We start from the raw sequence: 17819 nt of genomic DNA on the forward strand, positions 1-17819 counted from the left end.
TTGACCTAAAGAGAGCAGCTGTCTGTCATGAATGAAACCGCTTCACAGTCTTTTCAGCCACACAGTATCATTATTTCTGTATTACAAACATTCAAATCACATAAATGTTTATAGTTCAGATATAAACTGTGTGTACGATGTGTAAGGTAGTGATTAAAATAGAGTAAATCACCTTTTGAAAGTAATTTGACACGTCAAATGAAGATTATCGATTACATTGTTACGCCAGTAGGTGGCGAAAAGGGGCTGTTAAAATGTATTTGTCTTTGAATCATACAAGAGATTCGTTCAAGAATGCTGATACATCCAGTAATGAAACAAGTACATCTTGAGTGAATCATTTAATCATTCATTCATAAATTACATGTGATTTTGTTTAGTTGTCTAATGTTTTTTCTTCAGAATCATGAGAGAACCACAACTTCCATTGGGGAAAAAAAATCAATTTTTCCAGAATCATGCAGTTCTATGTTGCACACAAACAGCTCTTAAAGAGTCCAGTTTTTATGTAGCCTGTTGATTTTTGTTCATGGTATTCAGCTCCAATAAATGGTTTGCAAAAAAGTGACACAGGATAAATGTTTGATATCATTATTTAATCACATTGGAATCGAAACTGGGAATCGAAAAGAATCAGAAACGATAAGCAGAATAGGAATCGGAATTGATCAAAACGATACCCAACCCTATACGAAAGTAAGGAAGAATTTATAGAATATCACACCTCAGTACTCACTTGCGTAGGGTGAGTTGGCGGCAGAGCTGTTCAGGAAGCTCGGGGAGCCAGTCAGGTTGGTCATGCCGCTGTTGCTGTAGCCATTCATGCTGGAGGATACCGTACTGTAACTGCTCTGCTGAGGGGTGGAACTGGGCACATAACCGTGTGGTGATACGCTACTCGTATTACGACTGTAACCTGCAGCCAGACACGGAGAAAACTTAGTCGACTTACCCTTACGTCAAAGTAGTGGGTAGTATTTAGCTTTGATGAACTTCATCCTACACATCACATTTTCTTTAGCGCACACTTGAGCAAGAGTCTGTGAAGAGGGAAAAAAGCAAGAAAAGGAAATATCTCACCCTGGTTTCCACCCTGAGAGGATTCTGAGACGTTAACGGCGAGCTGCCCAGTGAAGGAGTTCACTCCCATCATGCTTGCATGGACGGAGTTGTTGGTGAGGCCGGTGAGCTGGTTGTGGTTTCGTGGCACATTGTACAGGGCTTCAGCAATGTCCGCTGCTCGCTTAAGAATGATTTCCTAAGGAAAAATTATCCATCATCTCTCACAATTGAACACTTTCATAGAATAAATGGGTGGTTTTTCAACTTTTATGTCCTACGACTGATTTTGGTAACACTTTTTTTAATGGTCCCTCAACAGACATTCAACTCAATATAAGTAAGTTTGAAAATACATGGCAACGTATTTTACGAACCCTAACCGTAACCTAACAGTCTACCAATACTCTAATGAGAGTTGTAGTTGACATATAATTGCAAAATTACTTAGAGTCAAAAGAAAGGCTATTTATTTATTTACTTTTACTTTATTTACTTATTCTATTCTATTCTATTCTATAGGACCCAGACTTTCACTAATACAAAATGCACCATAAAAATTTTTAAAAACTGTTAAAATCCAAATAAAAGTGAACAATTTTGATATTTATTGCGTTAAATTAATTTACATACTGTAACACAAATTACAATTGTGGTGTCATGTCCTTCATGATGAACTATTTTGTTACTAATATTTTTTTTCCTTCAGAAGTTAGTGTAATCGTTTATGAAAGTATAGGCTTAGCAAAACAAAGTGAATCAAGTAATTTAAAAAAAATATTTGAAATGCCATTTTCACCATTTTCATTTCCATCACAGAACGCTATTAAACCCAATGCATTATTTGACGTGTTGGAAATGCCACCACAACATTTGAAAATGGGGGGAATAAATCAATAAATAAAAATAAAAAAATCATAATTCTTATGTTTGTCTGCTGGACATAATTCATAGACAAATTAAATAAACTAGCAAGAGTCTAATAAGTTTTTTTTTTTAATGTTTTAATTTGCAGGTTACTTTAAGTTTGCAGGCCCAAAAATACAGACAGAAACGCTCACATATTTTCAAAATGTGTTAATAGCCCACTGATGGTGAAGGGAATTTATGCGACTGTCATGTATCAATCATAATCAGAGTTTCTTCCTCACCTGGTTATTATGAGGCATTCCATAAAGTGCTTCCACTAGATCTGCTGCTCTCTTCAAAATCACTTCCTGTATGCAAATGAAAACACAAACAAAGGAAATATTAATGATGAAAAAGATTGAGAACCAGTTTCATCCTCAGTTCATTCTTTATAAATTTAAAATCCATAATACTTGTCACTTGTAACGTGATGTTCTCTTTCACAGATGAAAAAGGGTTGAATTTCCGTTTAATAACATTAGTGATCACAGCCAAGTGGAACACATGGAGCTGATGTTTGCTCAGTTTTTCTGTGTCTGTCAGGATGAAAAAGTGCAGTATTTCAGCAAACATCTGCTTTGCGTTGAGGAAGGACAATGCAATCTATGTTTGCAGTGAAGGTCACTCGGTTTCACAGTACTGGGCAATAACTCAGCAGAGAGTCGGCTCTCGTAAGAGCTCTTGCGATGATGGTACATCAGAGATGGGATCGATGCGTTCCCGCTAATGAGAAGTAATTACTTTAACATACGCTTTTCTGCACAGTCACATGATGGGGAAGAAGGACAAAGGGTGTCATGATTGTTTAAGTGCAATGGCTGGAAAACATTAGTGACTTTTGTGTTCCCTTAATAATGTGATTATGTGGCTTGTGCAATATCTCCACATTATCAAACATGGGATGTGCATGGGATAAGTGCACCAAACGGTGTGCTTGTCAAAGTTGAGACACGAAATTCTGCGTTTTGAACAAATTTTCACAAACAATGGATTAATGATGCAACATGGATCATATCATGTAGGTTTGTCATTCGACTTCTTTCATAAATCAAAGGCAATAAATCAAAATACCCTTATTGAAAAACCACATGAATTTCACTTTTTTTTGTGTGTGTGTGTGTGTGTGTGATTTTGGAGCACATTACCAATGTTTCACATGTGGAAATATCAAATGCTATTTAAATATGTCCGCATGATTAAATAAACACAGTGGATCACATTCATGAAAAAGAAGCAAAACAAAAACTCTAATAATGCATTTTTGTGTAAACTTGTAATGTAAACTTAAACCATTCTTACATAAATTATTGAATGTTATAAATGTAATCATAAAACGTTTCTTGCATAAATGTCAATTATTCGTATATTAACTTTATATTTCATTAAATGTTGCATTGATATAAATGCAAAAAGTGCATAAAACCATTCTTACATTGATTGGTGCTTTCTGCTTTGACACATATGTAAATTGTTTGTAAAACCATTCTTCTGTGAATTGTTGCATTGTTGTAATTGTAAATCATTTATAAAACCATTCTTGTGTAAATTATTGCATTGATATAAATGCAATAATTTTGCATTTATATAAATAGTAGAACTATTTGTATATAAATTGTTGCATTAAAATGAATATGTAATTGGTCACATTCATATGTGAATCTTTTGTTAAAACAATTCATACCTAAGTTGTTGAATTCTTATAAATGTATATTGTTTATAAAAGCATTTAATCATAAACTGTTTTATTCCTGTGAATGTAAATCTTTCAGTAAAAAAAATACATAAATTATTACAAATATAAATAAAAAACAAATAAATCATAAAACATTTCTTATTCTGTCTTAAATCTAAATTGTACGTAAAATCAGTCTTATGTTAATTGTTTAATTTATATAAATGTAAATATAATGTATATAAACATAAAATGTCACACAAATTAATGGTTTTATAAACAATTTACAAATAAATGATGCAACATGGATCATATCATGTAGGTTTGTCATTCGACTTCTTTCATAAATCAAAGGCAATAAATCAAAATACCCTTATTGAAAAACCACATGAATTTCACTTTTTTTGTGTGTGTGTGTGTGTGTGATTTTGGAGCACATTACCAATGTTTCACATGTGGAAATATCAAATGCTATTTAAATATGTCCGCATGATTAAATAAACACAGTGGATCACATTCATGAAAAAGAAGCAAAACAAAAACTCTAATAATGCATTTTTGTGTAAACTTGTAATGTAAACTTAAACCATTCTTACATAAATTATTGAATGTTATAAATGTAATCATAAAACGTTTCTTGCATAAATGTCAATTATTCGTATATTAACTTTATATTTCATTAAATGTTGCATTGATATAAATGCAAAAAGTGCATAAAACCATTCTTACATTGATTGGTGCTTTCTGCTTTGACACAAATGTAAATTGTTTGTAAAACCATTCTTCTGTGAATTGTTGCATTGTTGTAATTGTAAATCATTTATAAAACCATTCTTGTGTAAATTATTGCATTGATATAAATGCAATAATTTTGCATTTATATAAATAGTAGAACTATTTGTATATAAATTGTTGCATAAAAAATTTATATGTAATTGGTCACATTCATATGTGAATCTTTTGTTAAAACAATTCATACCTAAGTTGTTGAATTCTTATAAATGTATATTGTTTATAAAAGCATTTAATCATAAACTGTTTTATTCCTGTGAATGTAAATCTTTCAGTAAAAAAAATACATAAATTATTACAAATATAAATAAAAAACAAATAAATCATAAAACATTTCTTATTCTGTCTTAAATCTAAATTGTACGTAAAATCAGTCTTATGTTAATTGTTTAATTTATATAAATGTAAATATAATGTATATAAACATAAAATGTCACACAAATTAATGGTTTTATAAACAATTTACAAATAAATTTGTTCTGCTCACGCATACAAAGTAATGAGGTCCTTTAATTTTACATGTAATTACATTTCATGTATTTTTTTCCTATAAGGGTACTGTTGTTAGGTGTTTGAATTGCAGAACCGTTCACACAGTCCTCAAGCGGTTTCCTTATATTTCTCTGTCCTGTATGTTGGTGTGTGGGAGGTCTTTGGGAGAAGTTAATGTAGAAGGGTGCTGCTCCAGCTAACCGAGTGACAGGCAGAAAATTGCTCCCCCCTCTGAATGCAACCTTCACCAGGATCTTGATGATATCAGCTAATTTGGTTTCCTGGAAAAGTATTTCCTAAAACCTGCTTTTTTTTAACCCTATATAGCCTACTTTATCATAGTTGATACACACATTTCCAAGTCCTCTAGATCATCATTGCATTGCATTATACAGCATGTTTTGCCCAAAAAAAAGTACAAAGCTTTGATCATGAAACTAAGCACCTTACTAAAACATATTATTGGGAGATACATAGTGACAACAACTGATATTCATATGCATTTTATGTATTATGTTAATTAGTTATAAAGATCTCATATTACAAGCTATCAGAATTTCATTTTACTTTTTGCCCATATAAATGACAACATCTGCATCAAATTGGATATTTTGTTGAGTTTTTTTATAATAATTATATGAGCAATATCACACGAGTAGCAGTGTGATATGGTTGTTTATCAGCACTGCTGTGATTCGGCCATGGGTAATCACAGCATGCTGATAAACAGCCATAACGCACGGCTACGAGAATGTCCGCTGAGGAAAGCGATATCTTTGTCGTATTATCTTTCATCTGTTAAGGGTGATTTCCAAATGACAGCGCTGCTCAGTGTATTTGTTGGCTGTGTGGAAAGTAAAAATAACTTCTTGTTTACAACCCTGTTTCAGTCTCTTTCAATATAAACGTCTTTACTGCTGACCCACTCATAAAAACAGTCTCTTGTCGCCATTTAATGGCAGAATAATGTAACTAAAATCACCATCACGAACAAACACACCATTTCCCAATACTAACTACTATTATTAAACACTACTATTATTTATATAATATATTATTTATTGAATAATAATATTTAATAAACAATAACAACAGCCATCATAAAAGTTGCTTGGCAATTCAGTCAAAAGTACAAAGGCAGTGCTCTGATATACAGCATTAGTTATATAACATTTTACGTTTTGAGATTTTGCCCTCAGCCAAAACTATTTTCTCTGGAACAAATAATAGATTAATGAGACCAAAGATGGACCATTAGATTTACCCAGAATAAATTATATCTCATGTTTAACCACTATAGAGATATCAGAGCCAGCGGTAAATTCCAGAAGAACTGGCTGAGGTAAGGCTGTTCTCGGCGGGTTCATGAGCGCTGAATGGCCGCTGACGCCCTGGAGCTCACATCTTAAAAAACGTTGAAGCAAATTTTCAAATAGACGTTATCTTTATTAACAAACCGCTTATTTGAAGTCTAAACAAGTACATTCTCGCCTAAAAAACTCAAAAAAAAACTGTGACACAAAAACAGTATTATTTGTAAACATTTTAGTGGATTTGGGCGTCTGCCACAACACTCACTATGAGAAACACTGCTAGCGGACTGATACAAACGGTGAAATGGTTGGAGTTCCGATATCACTAGAATATCACACCGCTGCAAAAGGCTCTCAGCCAATCAGATTGAAGGACCAGAAAGAACTGTTTTTTCCTTCTTGAGTGTGAGCTCCATATTCTCCTATATCATACAATATGAACTATAAAAGATGTGCCTGATGTACCTCATTTTAAACTCAAAAACACATATGTAAACTTTTTTGTTTAGACTTTGTCTAAAGGTTTAATAAATGGTTCCATTAAAAAAAAAACAGTTTAAAGTCAGACTTTACAGGGTTAAAGTTGGAAATGGACTGAGATGAAACTGTGGCCTTTGAAAACATGTGCTAGCATGAAGATCTTAGAAGACCTTTCTCTAAATTTATTTCATGCATAATATTTTGTATTAATACAAATAATGACTTTTTTTCCCCCCTAATACAAAGCTACTGTATGGCACCAGAACCTTTAGAATAAAGTGAATGAGTCTTATGGGTCTTATATCATGCTTTTTGTCTTCTTTTGGAGTTTTTATGATTAAATTGAAATGCTTCAACATCGTTTTTTGTGTCCACGGAAGCTATAAAGTCATGCAGCATTGGAGCAACTTCTTTAAGAAAACAAATATTAAAACGGATCAATAAAAGCTCCAAAATGGGCAGGTTGTGTTGGTCCACGTCAGATCTCATTGTCAATGTAAATGTCCAGTAGAGCATTCACACTTCTGTTGTCCTCTCTAATCCTTTCATACGGGCTACTACACCGTCTGTCCTTCTGAGCTTCTCATGTCTGTCTGCGTCTGGCTTTGAACTGGGAACAATACAGCCTATAAAGAAATCTAAACTGAGAGCTTTAGATCAGAGAAACACTGAAAAATGAACTGGAGCTAAAAAAAAAAAGTCCGAACTGTCTCTCTATTGACTGATGAATATGTCAAAAACAATATAAACATACAAAATAGACATATTGCATGTATTTTACAGCAAATGTTTGCTTAATCTGGTGCTTTGTGTTCCAAAAAGTGCTGTGTGAATTCCAAAACATTGCTGTGTGAATTTTGCTTGAAATAACTATAAATAACATATCATAACATAAATATCTTACATACATTTTAACTCTTAAATCTTCTTACAGTAGGTTCATTGTATTGTGAACAAATACAGCAGCTTCCTAAGCAAAACTATCTTTACTTCAAAAAAGTTTAGCTTTTGTTTACAGTTTGTCTGTAATTAGTCTATAGTCTATAATCAGCTTTACATAAAAACAATAGAAGTCTATGGTATGTCCTCATTTAGATCTGTGGGTTTGTGTGTGTGTGTGTGTGTGTGTGTGTGCCAGTCTCTCTCTTTGGCGTCCCTGTGTTTGACTGGTATGATTGAGGTGAGCAGTTGAAAAGAGAGCCCCATCAACAAACTGTTATTACCTCAATAAGGACGAGAAAATCGATGGGGCGGAGAGGAACAGTGCATGTGTGTGTGTGTGTTGTGCCGCTGCTGCCAATGGGACAGCGGCCAAGACCAGAGAGATGGAGAGAGAGCGAGAGATTATGTATGATTCTCTGTTCCTCCATATGTCCGACCTCTTCATTGAGCTCAACACTGTTCTGAATGTCAGAGGTGCCAGTGTGCTGGAATAATTTCTCTTCCTCCTTTCAAACATACACACACACACACACACACACATCCACTGCTGTGACTCAATTACTGGTGGTGGAGCAATAATAAAGTCCGGCCAGCGGAGACTTCGATCGCTGACCTGCCGGGAGGCACCCCTGGACAGCTGACTTCACCATGATGGATCACCTCAGGGTGCCCGCGCTCTTAAACTCTCTCTCACACACACACACACACACACACACACACACACACACAAACATACATGTATATACAATAAGCTCACAGTACATGAGCAAACATACATACACACTTATGAAATGAACAGAATAATCTGAACAAGCAAAATATCCTCAAAGCTCCAAACAGAAAATATATGTTGAAAGGGAACTTTTGAAGTTTCCACGATTTTGCCAAGTATCTTCATAAAACAGCATCATTGCTGGCTCTGGAACACTATTCCCATCAAACAATCAAATTTTATATAAAGGTGGTTGTCTAGAGAAAGACTCTGACAGGTTGATTCTCATCAATGTATAATTTCCTCAATATTAACTCATAAAAATAATATAATACTAACCTAATAGCTCAATAACCTAAATATAATATAATATAATATAATATAATATAATATATTAACTTTCATTCATAATGACTAAACTTATTTCTCTAATGCCTAAAGGATATTATATTATTATAAGACTTAAATCAAAATGCCAGAATGTTGCTTTAGTTCAAACCTCAGGCCTAAGCTGAGGTCTAACCCTAAATCCTAAAAAAAATTAAAAAATAAATAAATAAAAATTGTCATTGAGATTGTTGTTCCAGAACCAACAAGAAAGTTGATCCAGGAACACGCTGTACTTGGTGAAATCTAAGCCAGTGTTTTCTGACACCTGACCTAGTCCCGGTATAACTGAGATTTGAACTGTGAATCACAATGATTGAACAAAGAATGTTTTATGTCATATTCCTAAAGCTCCAGCACAACAAATGCAAACCAAATAACTCCTCTCATTGTGACGCTAGCTAATTTGGAGTATTTACACAATTAAACAACATGGTTTCATTAAGACCAAATTTCCCCAACCTGAAAAACAGATAAAGCACTATATAGAGTACCTCTTCACTCAGAGGATCCATTTACAAAAAACACAACACATGCAAACATGGCTCTGTATACATGTAGAAGTAATACTGCAAGACAGGTTTTTTTTTTCTTTTTCATGATGCAACTCTTTCTGTCCTTTTGCAACAGACTCTAATGTTCATCCAAGCAGAATTATTACCATATGAGTTTCATCACCAAGACAATGATGATATAACACAGGCCGGCCCACCATCCGATTCCTTCATAAGTGAGACTCATTACTTTGATGTTATAACTAATGCTGTAGCACTCTTTCTAACTCAAGGAAAGAGGATCTGGAAGCACTTAATAGTGATAGAGGAATGTCAGATGAAATGCATAGAGCTGTATAATGATTCATGATTCAGCCCACACAACATGGATTCTTGATAAACCTGTTAGTTCAATGGAGTCGTGCAATTAAGCCTCTAAACATTAATCATTTATGTATTTCAATATAACATAGAGATTCGCATAAACTATATAAAACTATTATGCATAAAATAAATATATAAACTTACATAAAATAAAAAATGAAATTATTTTATGTAAAATAAAAACAATGTAAAGTAAATAATGCTGAAAAAATAATTTGTGGTATTCACATTTCCAAAGAAAACAACATGCAAGGGGAACTATTTGCATATAAATATTTTATAGTTGTTTTATTGTTCAAAAATATTGTTAAAATTATGAAGATTTTTTTAATTAATGGAAACATTTTCCCTTCAGTCCAGACAATTACTGCATTTTCTGTCTGTTGCTGAACAAACACCTCATTTCAACAGCACATTTCCATTGATGCTTCTTTAACTCTTTTTGACCCTATTGTTGGAAATAGTGGAAATTCATTTTCGTACCTTTGGCAAGCGTTCAGGGTCTCCTGGATGCCGAGGTATCACCTTCTGTAACCGCTGAAAACCGTAGTCTATGGTAGGTTCATTCAAAGCTGTGGACACAAACAAAAGAGACAAATCCATCATTTTTATGTAATTTTAGAAGTCTGGTAAGGTGTGTTTTTTCCTTTTGATATGTTGCAAAGAATAAAAGGCTTTGCATACTTTTGGAACAAAATTGAACATGGACATTTAGTTGTTGTAAATTGTCTTTTTTTTTCTAAATATACACAAAATTCACTCCAACCTAGAGTAATAACTGCAGAAAGTGCAATATTAATATGTACAACCGTTCTAATAGAAGTCATTTTGAATTATTGGGCATTCTTATGCCCATGTTAAGTGCAGCAAGTGCGTATAGCATGTAATCGTAGGACGTTTATGTTTTACGTTTCACACAGCAATTACTTTGCATAAAGTCTCTATGCTGTCAAAAACACGAAAGCCTGTCTTTCAATCTGAGCGAGGGATGAGATGGAGGACAGGAGAGATATTAACACCATTTGCTCCTGTAATGGACAGAAAATGGATGTAGAAGATCTTTTCATGTTGGCACTTTGTAAAGTGCCACAGTTTTGAGAGCCTGCTTAAAAGTAGGGGACCAAACTCAAAACTCCTAATGGCATTAGCATTCAAGTCAGTTCTGTTCTAACTAACAAACTACATTTTCAAAAGAGGCAGCAAAAAAAAAAAAGATACAGATATAATATAATATAGCATAATATGATATGATATGATATATGATATGATATGATCTGATATTAATTTCTTAAATACTTTGCTAAATCTAATAAATTAGCAAAACTTACTTTTTCACTGTGCAAAGCATTTAACACAGTGTGGAACATTACATGAAATGTTATACGAGTCTTCCTATATCCATCTTATATTCATAACAGCCTGTGTATTATAGGTGCCAAGTTGTTTGCTGTCATCTGTGTTTTGGTTAGCATGTGGTTCAGTGTTCATGGGATCCAAAAATGGCATCCGATTAAGCCCAAAATATGAACATGTATTGCAAAACGTTCATAAATAACATGGCCCCAACATAACTGGTCCCAAGGCTGTTGAAGGATGGACGTGTGAGAAGAAAGAGAGAAAAGAGGAAGAGAGAGTGGTTTGGACAGTTTGAGTGTGAGGGAGTGTTAGGGGCTGCTGGGGCATGAAACATAGGTACTTTCCTGTCAGTTGGAGCAGATGGTTAAGATACTGTAAATTCTGTTTAAGTTATATTGAAAAGTTAGTGCCTGGCAATTAAGAACATATAGGTTAATGATAGTATAAGTGCTGCTGTCCACAGTTATTACCGCAATAAACGACCTTTCATTATACAGTTCGTCGGAAATGTTGGTTGATAATATCTAATTAGTTTAAAAACCTGTCTGGACGAAGGAGAAAGAAAACTGGCGTGTGCATGGATTCCTGTGTGTGGGGCATCTGTTAATAAAGTAATATGGAGATGGATGAGTCACTGCACTCACAAACACATTCACATGCTTCTATGTGTCAGGAGTACTTCACTCCTTTCTTATGGCCATTGATTTCTACATTGTAGCCAATCCTCTCACTCAGGCTGGGGAAAACATTCACTTACCGAGAGACCCAGAGGTCTACAGAGAGGCAGAGAGAGAGAGAGAGGTGCGGGGACAAAGGGGTTCTCAGGACGTGTTGGGAAAGATAAACCATTAGGATTTGTTTTTCACTAGGAATTGTCTTAATGAATTGAGCATAATTTATCTTGGCATCATGCTCAATGAAATAAGCCTTCAAACATATTTTTGCATCTAATCCAATGACATTCATACATTTTTAAGTGTGATTTTACATTTTTAAGATGTGTATTCAAATGCTTTTTGTGGGCAACTGTCATGCAATGTATTTGTGGTTTAATGTACATTAACAGTAAGCAGCTACAGTATATTAGAATAACATAACATAACATAACCCATTTTGTAATAAACTTAAACTAAATTAACAAAAGCAACAATGACATTTTGATCATGGCATATATTATTATATTATATTATATTATATTTGTTAAATACTTTATTAAATAGAAATACCTTATTAATCATGTAAGGCATGTAATAAATAAATAAACCAATAACAACGATTGTTATTAATTAAGTTATTAATAAGTTAATTAATAAAAGCTAATTATATGATTTCATAATTTACATTATATTATAATTTATTTAATATTATATTATATTATATTATAACACAACTTATTCATCAAATTATGCATTAATAAATGAATATCATGAATTTTTAAGTGTAACTTTCAACTATTTGCACAGGGATGTTGGTTTATAGTTCTCCCTTGGTAGCTTTAGCGGTTAAATGGCCAAATATAGCCTAAGCGAGAGAAGTATCTAACTGTGCTACCAGCTAATTTAGCGTCCCAAAATGTTTCAGAAGGGAGTTGTTAAAAGAATATCAGTATGAACTGTGGAATGGCATGCTAGCATGGTGATGGCAAACAATCTAATGCATCTATATCATATATTGACATGATACTAGCTCAAGGACATGGAAATCCATAGGTTAATGGCTAGCCTACTTGGTCTAATTTATCCCAACTTAACAGATTTGTAAGAAATTTGGTAATTGTTTTGGTGACAGAAATTCAGTTAACCAAACAGAGAATATTTTGAGCCCACAAAGAGTGAATAGTGTCAACATCTGTGAGCCGTCAGCCCAAAACGATTGGCTGATACTGTCATACTGATGTGACTAGAACATCATTGACAATAAATTAATGAGCACCATATACCCCACCCTGTGCGTATCACTTATTTATATCCCTTGCTCGCTGTGAAGAATCTCTTGCAATCACAGAGATCAATTCTTATTGAAATTTCATGAGGGCAGATCCAGGCCTCATCATATTTCACTACAATGACCCAGAGGAGAGAATGCTGTGAGTAGAGGGATGGGGAGGAAAGAGGAGACAGGGAAGCATGAAGTAAGTCCTCAATTAATTTGAGCATAGTAAAGTGGCATGATGGGTAGTAGTTCGGTACATTGCAAATGCTTTCACTCTACAATCAAGCCCAACCCACACAAAATCCAATAGATTCATTAGATTCATTGATTCAATAGACCTTAAATGTGATTTGCGAATGAATGTGAGAATTGCTTGTTTGTCCATTGAGTCGTAGCCTTACTTCCCATGTTTAGATCCGTTTTATAACATTTTTTTAAAACATTCAAATAAAATTGAGTCTTGAAATAAAATGATGAATCTAATCTAATTAAACACATCAAACAAAGTAAATCTAATTAAAGAATCAAATATATAACAGAATCAATTGTATTGTAGAAGCAGTGTTTGATCTAATTCAACGTTATTGAGTCCAAGCAAATTAAACAGGTCTATAATAAAATCAATTCTATTCTAGAACCTGTTTTTGGATCAAATCGAACAAATCGAATCTAGCTAAATAAAAGCAAATTGAACATCATTGAATCAAAGTAAATTAATCAAATACATAACAAAATCAATTCCATTCAAGAGCCACCAGACCAGGGGCTCAGCAGCACTAACATGGTATATTGTAGATTATAAAACGGGTAGTTTCGGTCCTTGATTCTGATTGGTTGAGCCGCGTTCGAAGCTGTTGTAAATTACCCTACAAACACACCTTTGTTTACTTCTGTGTTGCTCGGCAACGACTTTGTTGGAACCACAACTGTTTCTGAGGAACTACACTGTTTGGTGGAAGAATACTGTTTTTATTTATATCATTACACTTTATTTGTTCTGTTTTATTCTGTGAAACCTTACTACGTATATGGAATAACCGTTTTATAAAAGCAATAAGCCCTGTGAAGCCGTGGTTTACAGTGAATTTATAACAGCTAAGGGGGTTTTAGACTAACAATGCCCCTTAGCTGTTATAAATTCCCTGTAAACCATGGCTTCTTGGGGCTTATTGCTTTATCGTCTTTCACTTAAACATTCTTTTTAGAATGTTTGAATCAAATCAAACTAATTGAATTAAATAAAAAAACTGAATTAAATCAAATTGATGGAATAAAATCTATAAAATAAGTTTTTCATTCTACAATCAGAAGGTCCAGTGGTCTGTTGGCACTATGACCGTATGGATCGTCTTTCACCAAAAACTTTTTTAAAACAAACTAAATTTAAATAAATGAATCAAATTCAATGAATTAAAAATCAAATGGATATAAAATAATTGATAATGTTCTATAATGAGTAGACTGTGAGCTCTGTATAGATCACAAAAAAAATAAATCAAACCCAAATGTACCGAATCAGACTGAACAAAATGAACTGAATCTTTAAAATAAGTGATTCTATGGACCCTTTTCACATTTCCGGGTTTCTCAACAGCGGAAGTCGTCATAGTTGGGTAAACTTGAAGAGCAGTGAATGGGAGAGCACCACAAATATATTTTTTGCATTCCCAGTTGCTCAAATAGCAAAAAATAAATCCACGATAGTGTTTTCATGATTTTCAATAAAAGGAAAAAAATTGAGAGGGACTGATAACGGCTGTCAGACGAGAGAACGATGTCAAATTCACCGTCTCTCCCATAGACGCTGCATTAGAAACACCCGAGTTTACCCGACCTGCTATTTAGATTTTTTATTTGTTCGACAGGGAAAGCTATGTGCAAACAGAAACACACACACGCACACATATATACATATGAAGAGTTTGGTTCCAAACTCCATTTTTGAAAAAATTGAGTTTCCGCCGTTGAATTCTTTTTGGAGTTATGACTGATTGAATGTATTTTTAGTCCAGTGCCTGCATATAAAATTAGTATTGACCAAGTTCAGAGGCTGTCAAATGTGGATCAACTTACTATGTTGTGTATTTTCAACAGTTTCAATATGAAAAATAACTTTTATATTGATTCAATGGATTTATTGCATTTTGGGGAAAAAATAATAAAATTTTATAATAAATCTTTGAAAATCAAAATCTGGATTTGAATTTTTTATGTTATTATAACCTAAAGATGCTATGTGAAAGTTTGAAACAGAAAATTGTGGTTTTCATCTTGCCACTTTCTTGGTAAAGAAAACACATTTTTACTCAAATTAATCAAAATTGATTTATACCGTTTTGGAACCAAACTCTTCATATATTCATTTATTTAAAAAAAAAAAAAACTCCCCAAGTAAAAAGGGCAATTTCTCTTGAAGAAAAAGGGCAGGTGCTCAAGCCCCCTTTGATGTCTATGTGTGCACGTGCCTGCTGATGACCGTTAAACGCATCATCACAGTCTTGTGAAAAGGGTCCATTCTAGAACCAGCATGTCCAGTGCTCTAGCAACTATGACGCATGGGTTGTCTTTCACTAAAACAATGTTTTTCAAGAACAGCTGAATCAAATCAAATGCATATGAATTGAATCAGACAAACAGAATCAAACTGAAAGTTTATCCACTCAAATCAATAACAATACCGATTCTATTCTTGGAACAAGCAGGTCCGTGGCTCTGACAGCATTACGAATGTATGGATCGTCTTTAACTAAAACGCCTATCCTTTTCCTGCTGTAGTACTGCAGTAATGAGCAAGGGAATGTCACCACCTCCCTCTCCTTCCCTCCTTCTTCCCAGAGGGCGCATGTATTTCCCCCCCCTTCAGGTACGAGCTCTGGGGGATCAATACCCACGGCAGTGGAGCGTTCAATACCTCTGAATTATTGCTTCATTCTTCCCCCCTTATTATAGATGAGTTATTTTTTCCAAGCCACACCACTTTAAGATCAATAGAGAACAATCTTGTTCTTGTCTTTCCCCCTCTCTTATTCTACCACACTTTTTTCTTTCTAATGTTGCATCTTTATGATACAAAACAACTGGCGGTAAAAGAGATGTTGGAGGCAGGTGTAAAGGAGGTGCTGCTGAAGTACGCTTTCTTTACAGAATGAAGGAAATGATTCTTTGCATGAGAGAACTATACACAAATATATAACATGCAGTGTGTTGTATTTTAGACTAGAGCAGTTTTACTCATTACTTTGAGAAACACTAAACCATTCTTGTGTTTTTTTCTGCTTGGTGCGCTGACTAATAGCGTATTTCTATTGTGCTCTTGTTTTCACTGAGGCTGTGTTATATAATAAAGCCTCAAACCTCGTCCTTTGGGGTCTTGTTAACAGTGTGTGTGTGTGTGTGTGTGTGTGTGATTCATCTACCATCTACAGCGCTACTGGATGCAATTCTAGCCGTTGTGACCGCTGCAGAGATATCTGGCTGCAGTCCGATCTTGCAGTGACCTGGAATTGCCTGTAATCTAATTGGAGGTGTTCGTCCCTTCCGACAATAATGCATTAAGTTGGCAGCAGTATATCCCGCAGAATTTTTAACATCACCAATTACTGCCTGTCTAGCGAGCAGAAATGCTAGCAGAAAAGGCGCTTTGCTATTAAGAGGCGATATTTGGTTAAAATGATTGTAAAAAAATGAACTCATGCATTATCACGAATGAAACTTCCATTGTGTTTTCTACTATACTTCCCACAGTGCAGTTTTATATAGGATGCTAGTAGAATTCTGTCTAAAAGTAAAAAAGCAGACAATCAACATGACATCAAATTAAATTTAAATCTATAATAAAACTACCGTATTGGCCCGAATATAAGACGACCACGTTTTTTCAGATGTATTTCCAAGAAAAAAATATCGTCTTATATTCGGGACAATACGGTATAATATATTGCAATAATATTTTTAAATATTATTGTAATTTACAATATTTTATTTTAATTTACATATTTACTATTTATTTGTTATTCCAAAGATTTTTTCCCCATCTAAATGTAACAAGTTATCCCAGTTCTGAAACAACATTTTGAAACGACACCAATCACATTATTTTTCAAATGCTTCCCACCAATCCCTCGCTTTTCACAGTCATATCAATTTCTGATTTGATTGTTTCACATTGGAAATATGTTCCATAATGCAAGTTTAATGTTCTACAAATGCTTCTTTATGATAACTATAAAGGAGAGTAGTGGTTTGGCATCACTGTTCTTACATAAGGAATACAACAGATATCAGAAATATAAATTTTAAAATGATCAAATTAAAGAAAGTCAGTGGAATGATGGACTGAAGGGGAAAAGCACGGCCTTTCAGTCTCAGATCTGTTTCCCTGCTATTCTTGTGAATGTTACGGCAGGATTTGTCTCTGTTGCTCCAATGGTTTATCGATTGGAACTTTGCACTTCCTCCTAACAAACACACGCCGCTGACATTCAGTTTTAGAAGTGACACAGAACCTACAATGTCAATTATATGAGATGTATTAGTTTGTCCCCAGGGATCTGTATATGGTGTCCAGTACAACTGAAACACAGAATGAGAGTGAGACAGACAGGCAGAGAAACAAACAATCCTACTGAAGAAAAACTAGCTTAAACCAGACTAAGGTGGTTCGCTGGTCTTAGTTGGTCACCGAGTTGGTTTCCACTGTTCAGGTCAGTCAGGTATAGGGATGCAGAGAGATATTACAATTCTGGACGATGTTACGGCTGATATTAAAATTACATACTATTCTGTGTAAGTAAATAAATAATAATAATTGTATAATTTATACTAATAAATAATCATTTAAACTCAAATTTAATTTATTTACATGCTACAACTGAATTTAGACATCACGTCATTAG

General features: G+C 34.1%; 1 protein-coding gene across 2 annotated transcripts in view; it reads right to left on the bottom strand.

Moving 5' to 3' along the window:
- The window catches only part of LOC107727277 (transcription factor COE1-like), a 139698-nt gene that overhangs the window by 6810 nt on the left and 115069 nt on the right, over positions 1 to 17819 (bottom strand). The window contains exons 11-14 of one of the 2 annotated variants that reach the window (XM_016537101.1): positions 10120 to 10208; positions 2211 to 2276; positions 1081 to 1258; positions 737 to 916 (exon numbers count right to left, since the gene is read on the bottom strand). In XM_016537101.1, coding sequence (XP_016392587.1) covers positions 737 to 916; positions 1081 to 1258; positions 2211 to 2276; positions 10120 to 10208 — 513 coding nt within the window. Of the gene's footprint in view, positions 1 to 724; positions 917 to 1080; positions 1259 to 2210; positions 2277 to 10119; positions 10209 to 17819 lie in introns of both variants that reach the window. The other variant, XM_016537102.1, reaches the window with a different exon arrangement.

This window comes from Sinocyclocheilus rhinocerous, unplaced genomic scaffold (genome assembly GCF_001515625.1).
Source record: "Sinocyclocheilus rhinocerous isolate Xijiao unplaced genomic scaffold, SAMN03320098_v1.1 scaffold95, whole genome shotgun sequence".
Lineage (NCBI taxonomy): Eukaryota > Metazoa > Chordata > Actinopteri > Cypriniformes > Cyprinidae > Sinocyclocheilus > Sinocyclocheilus rhinocerous.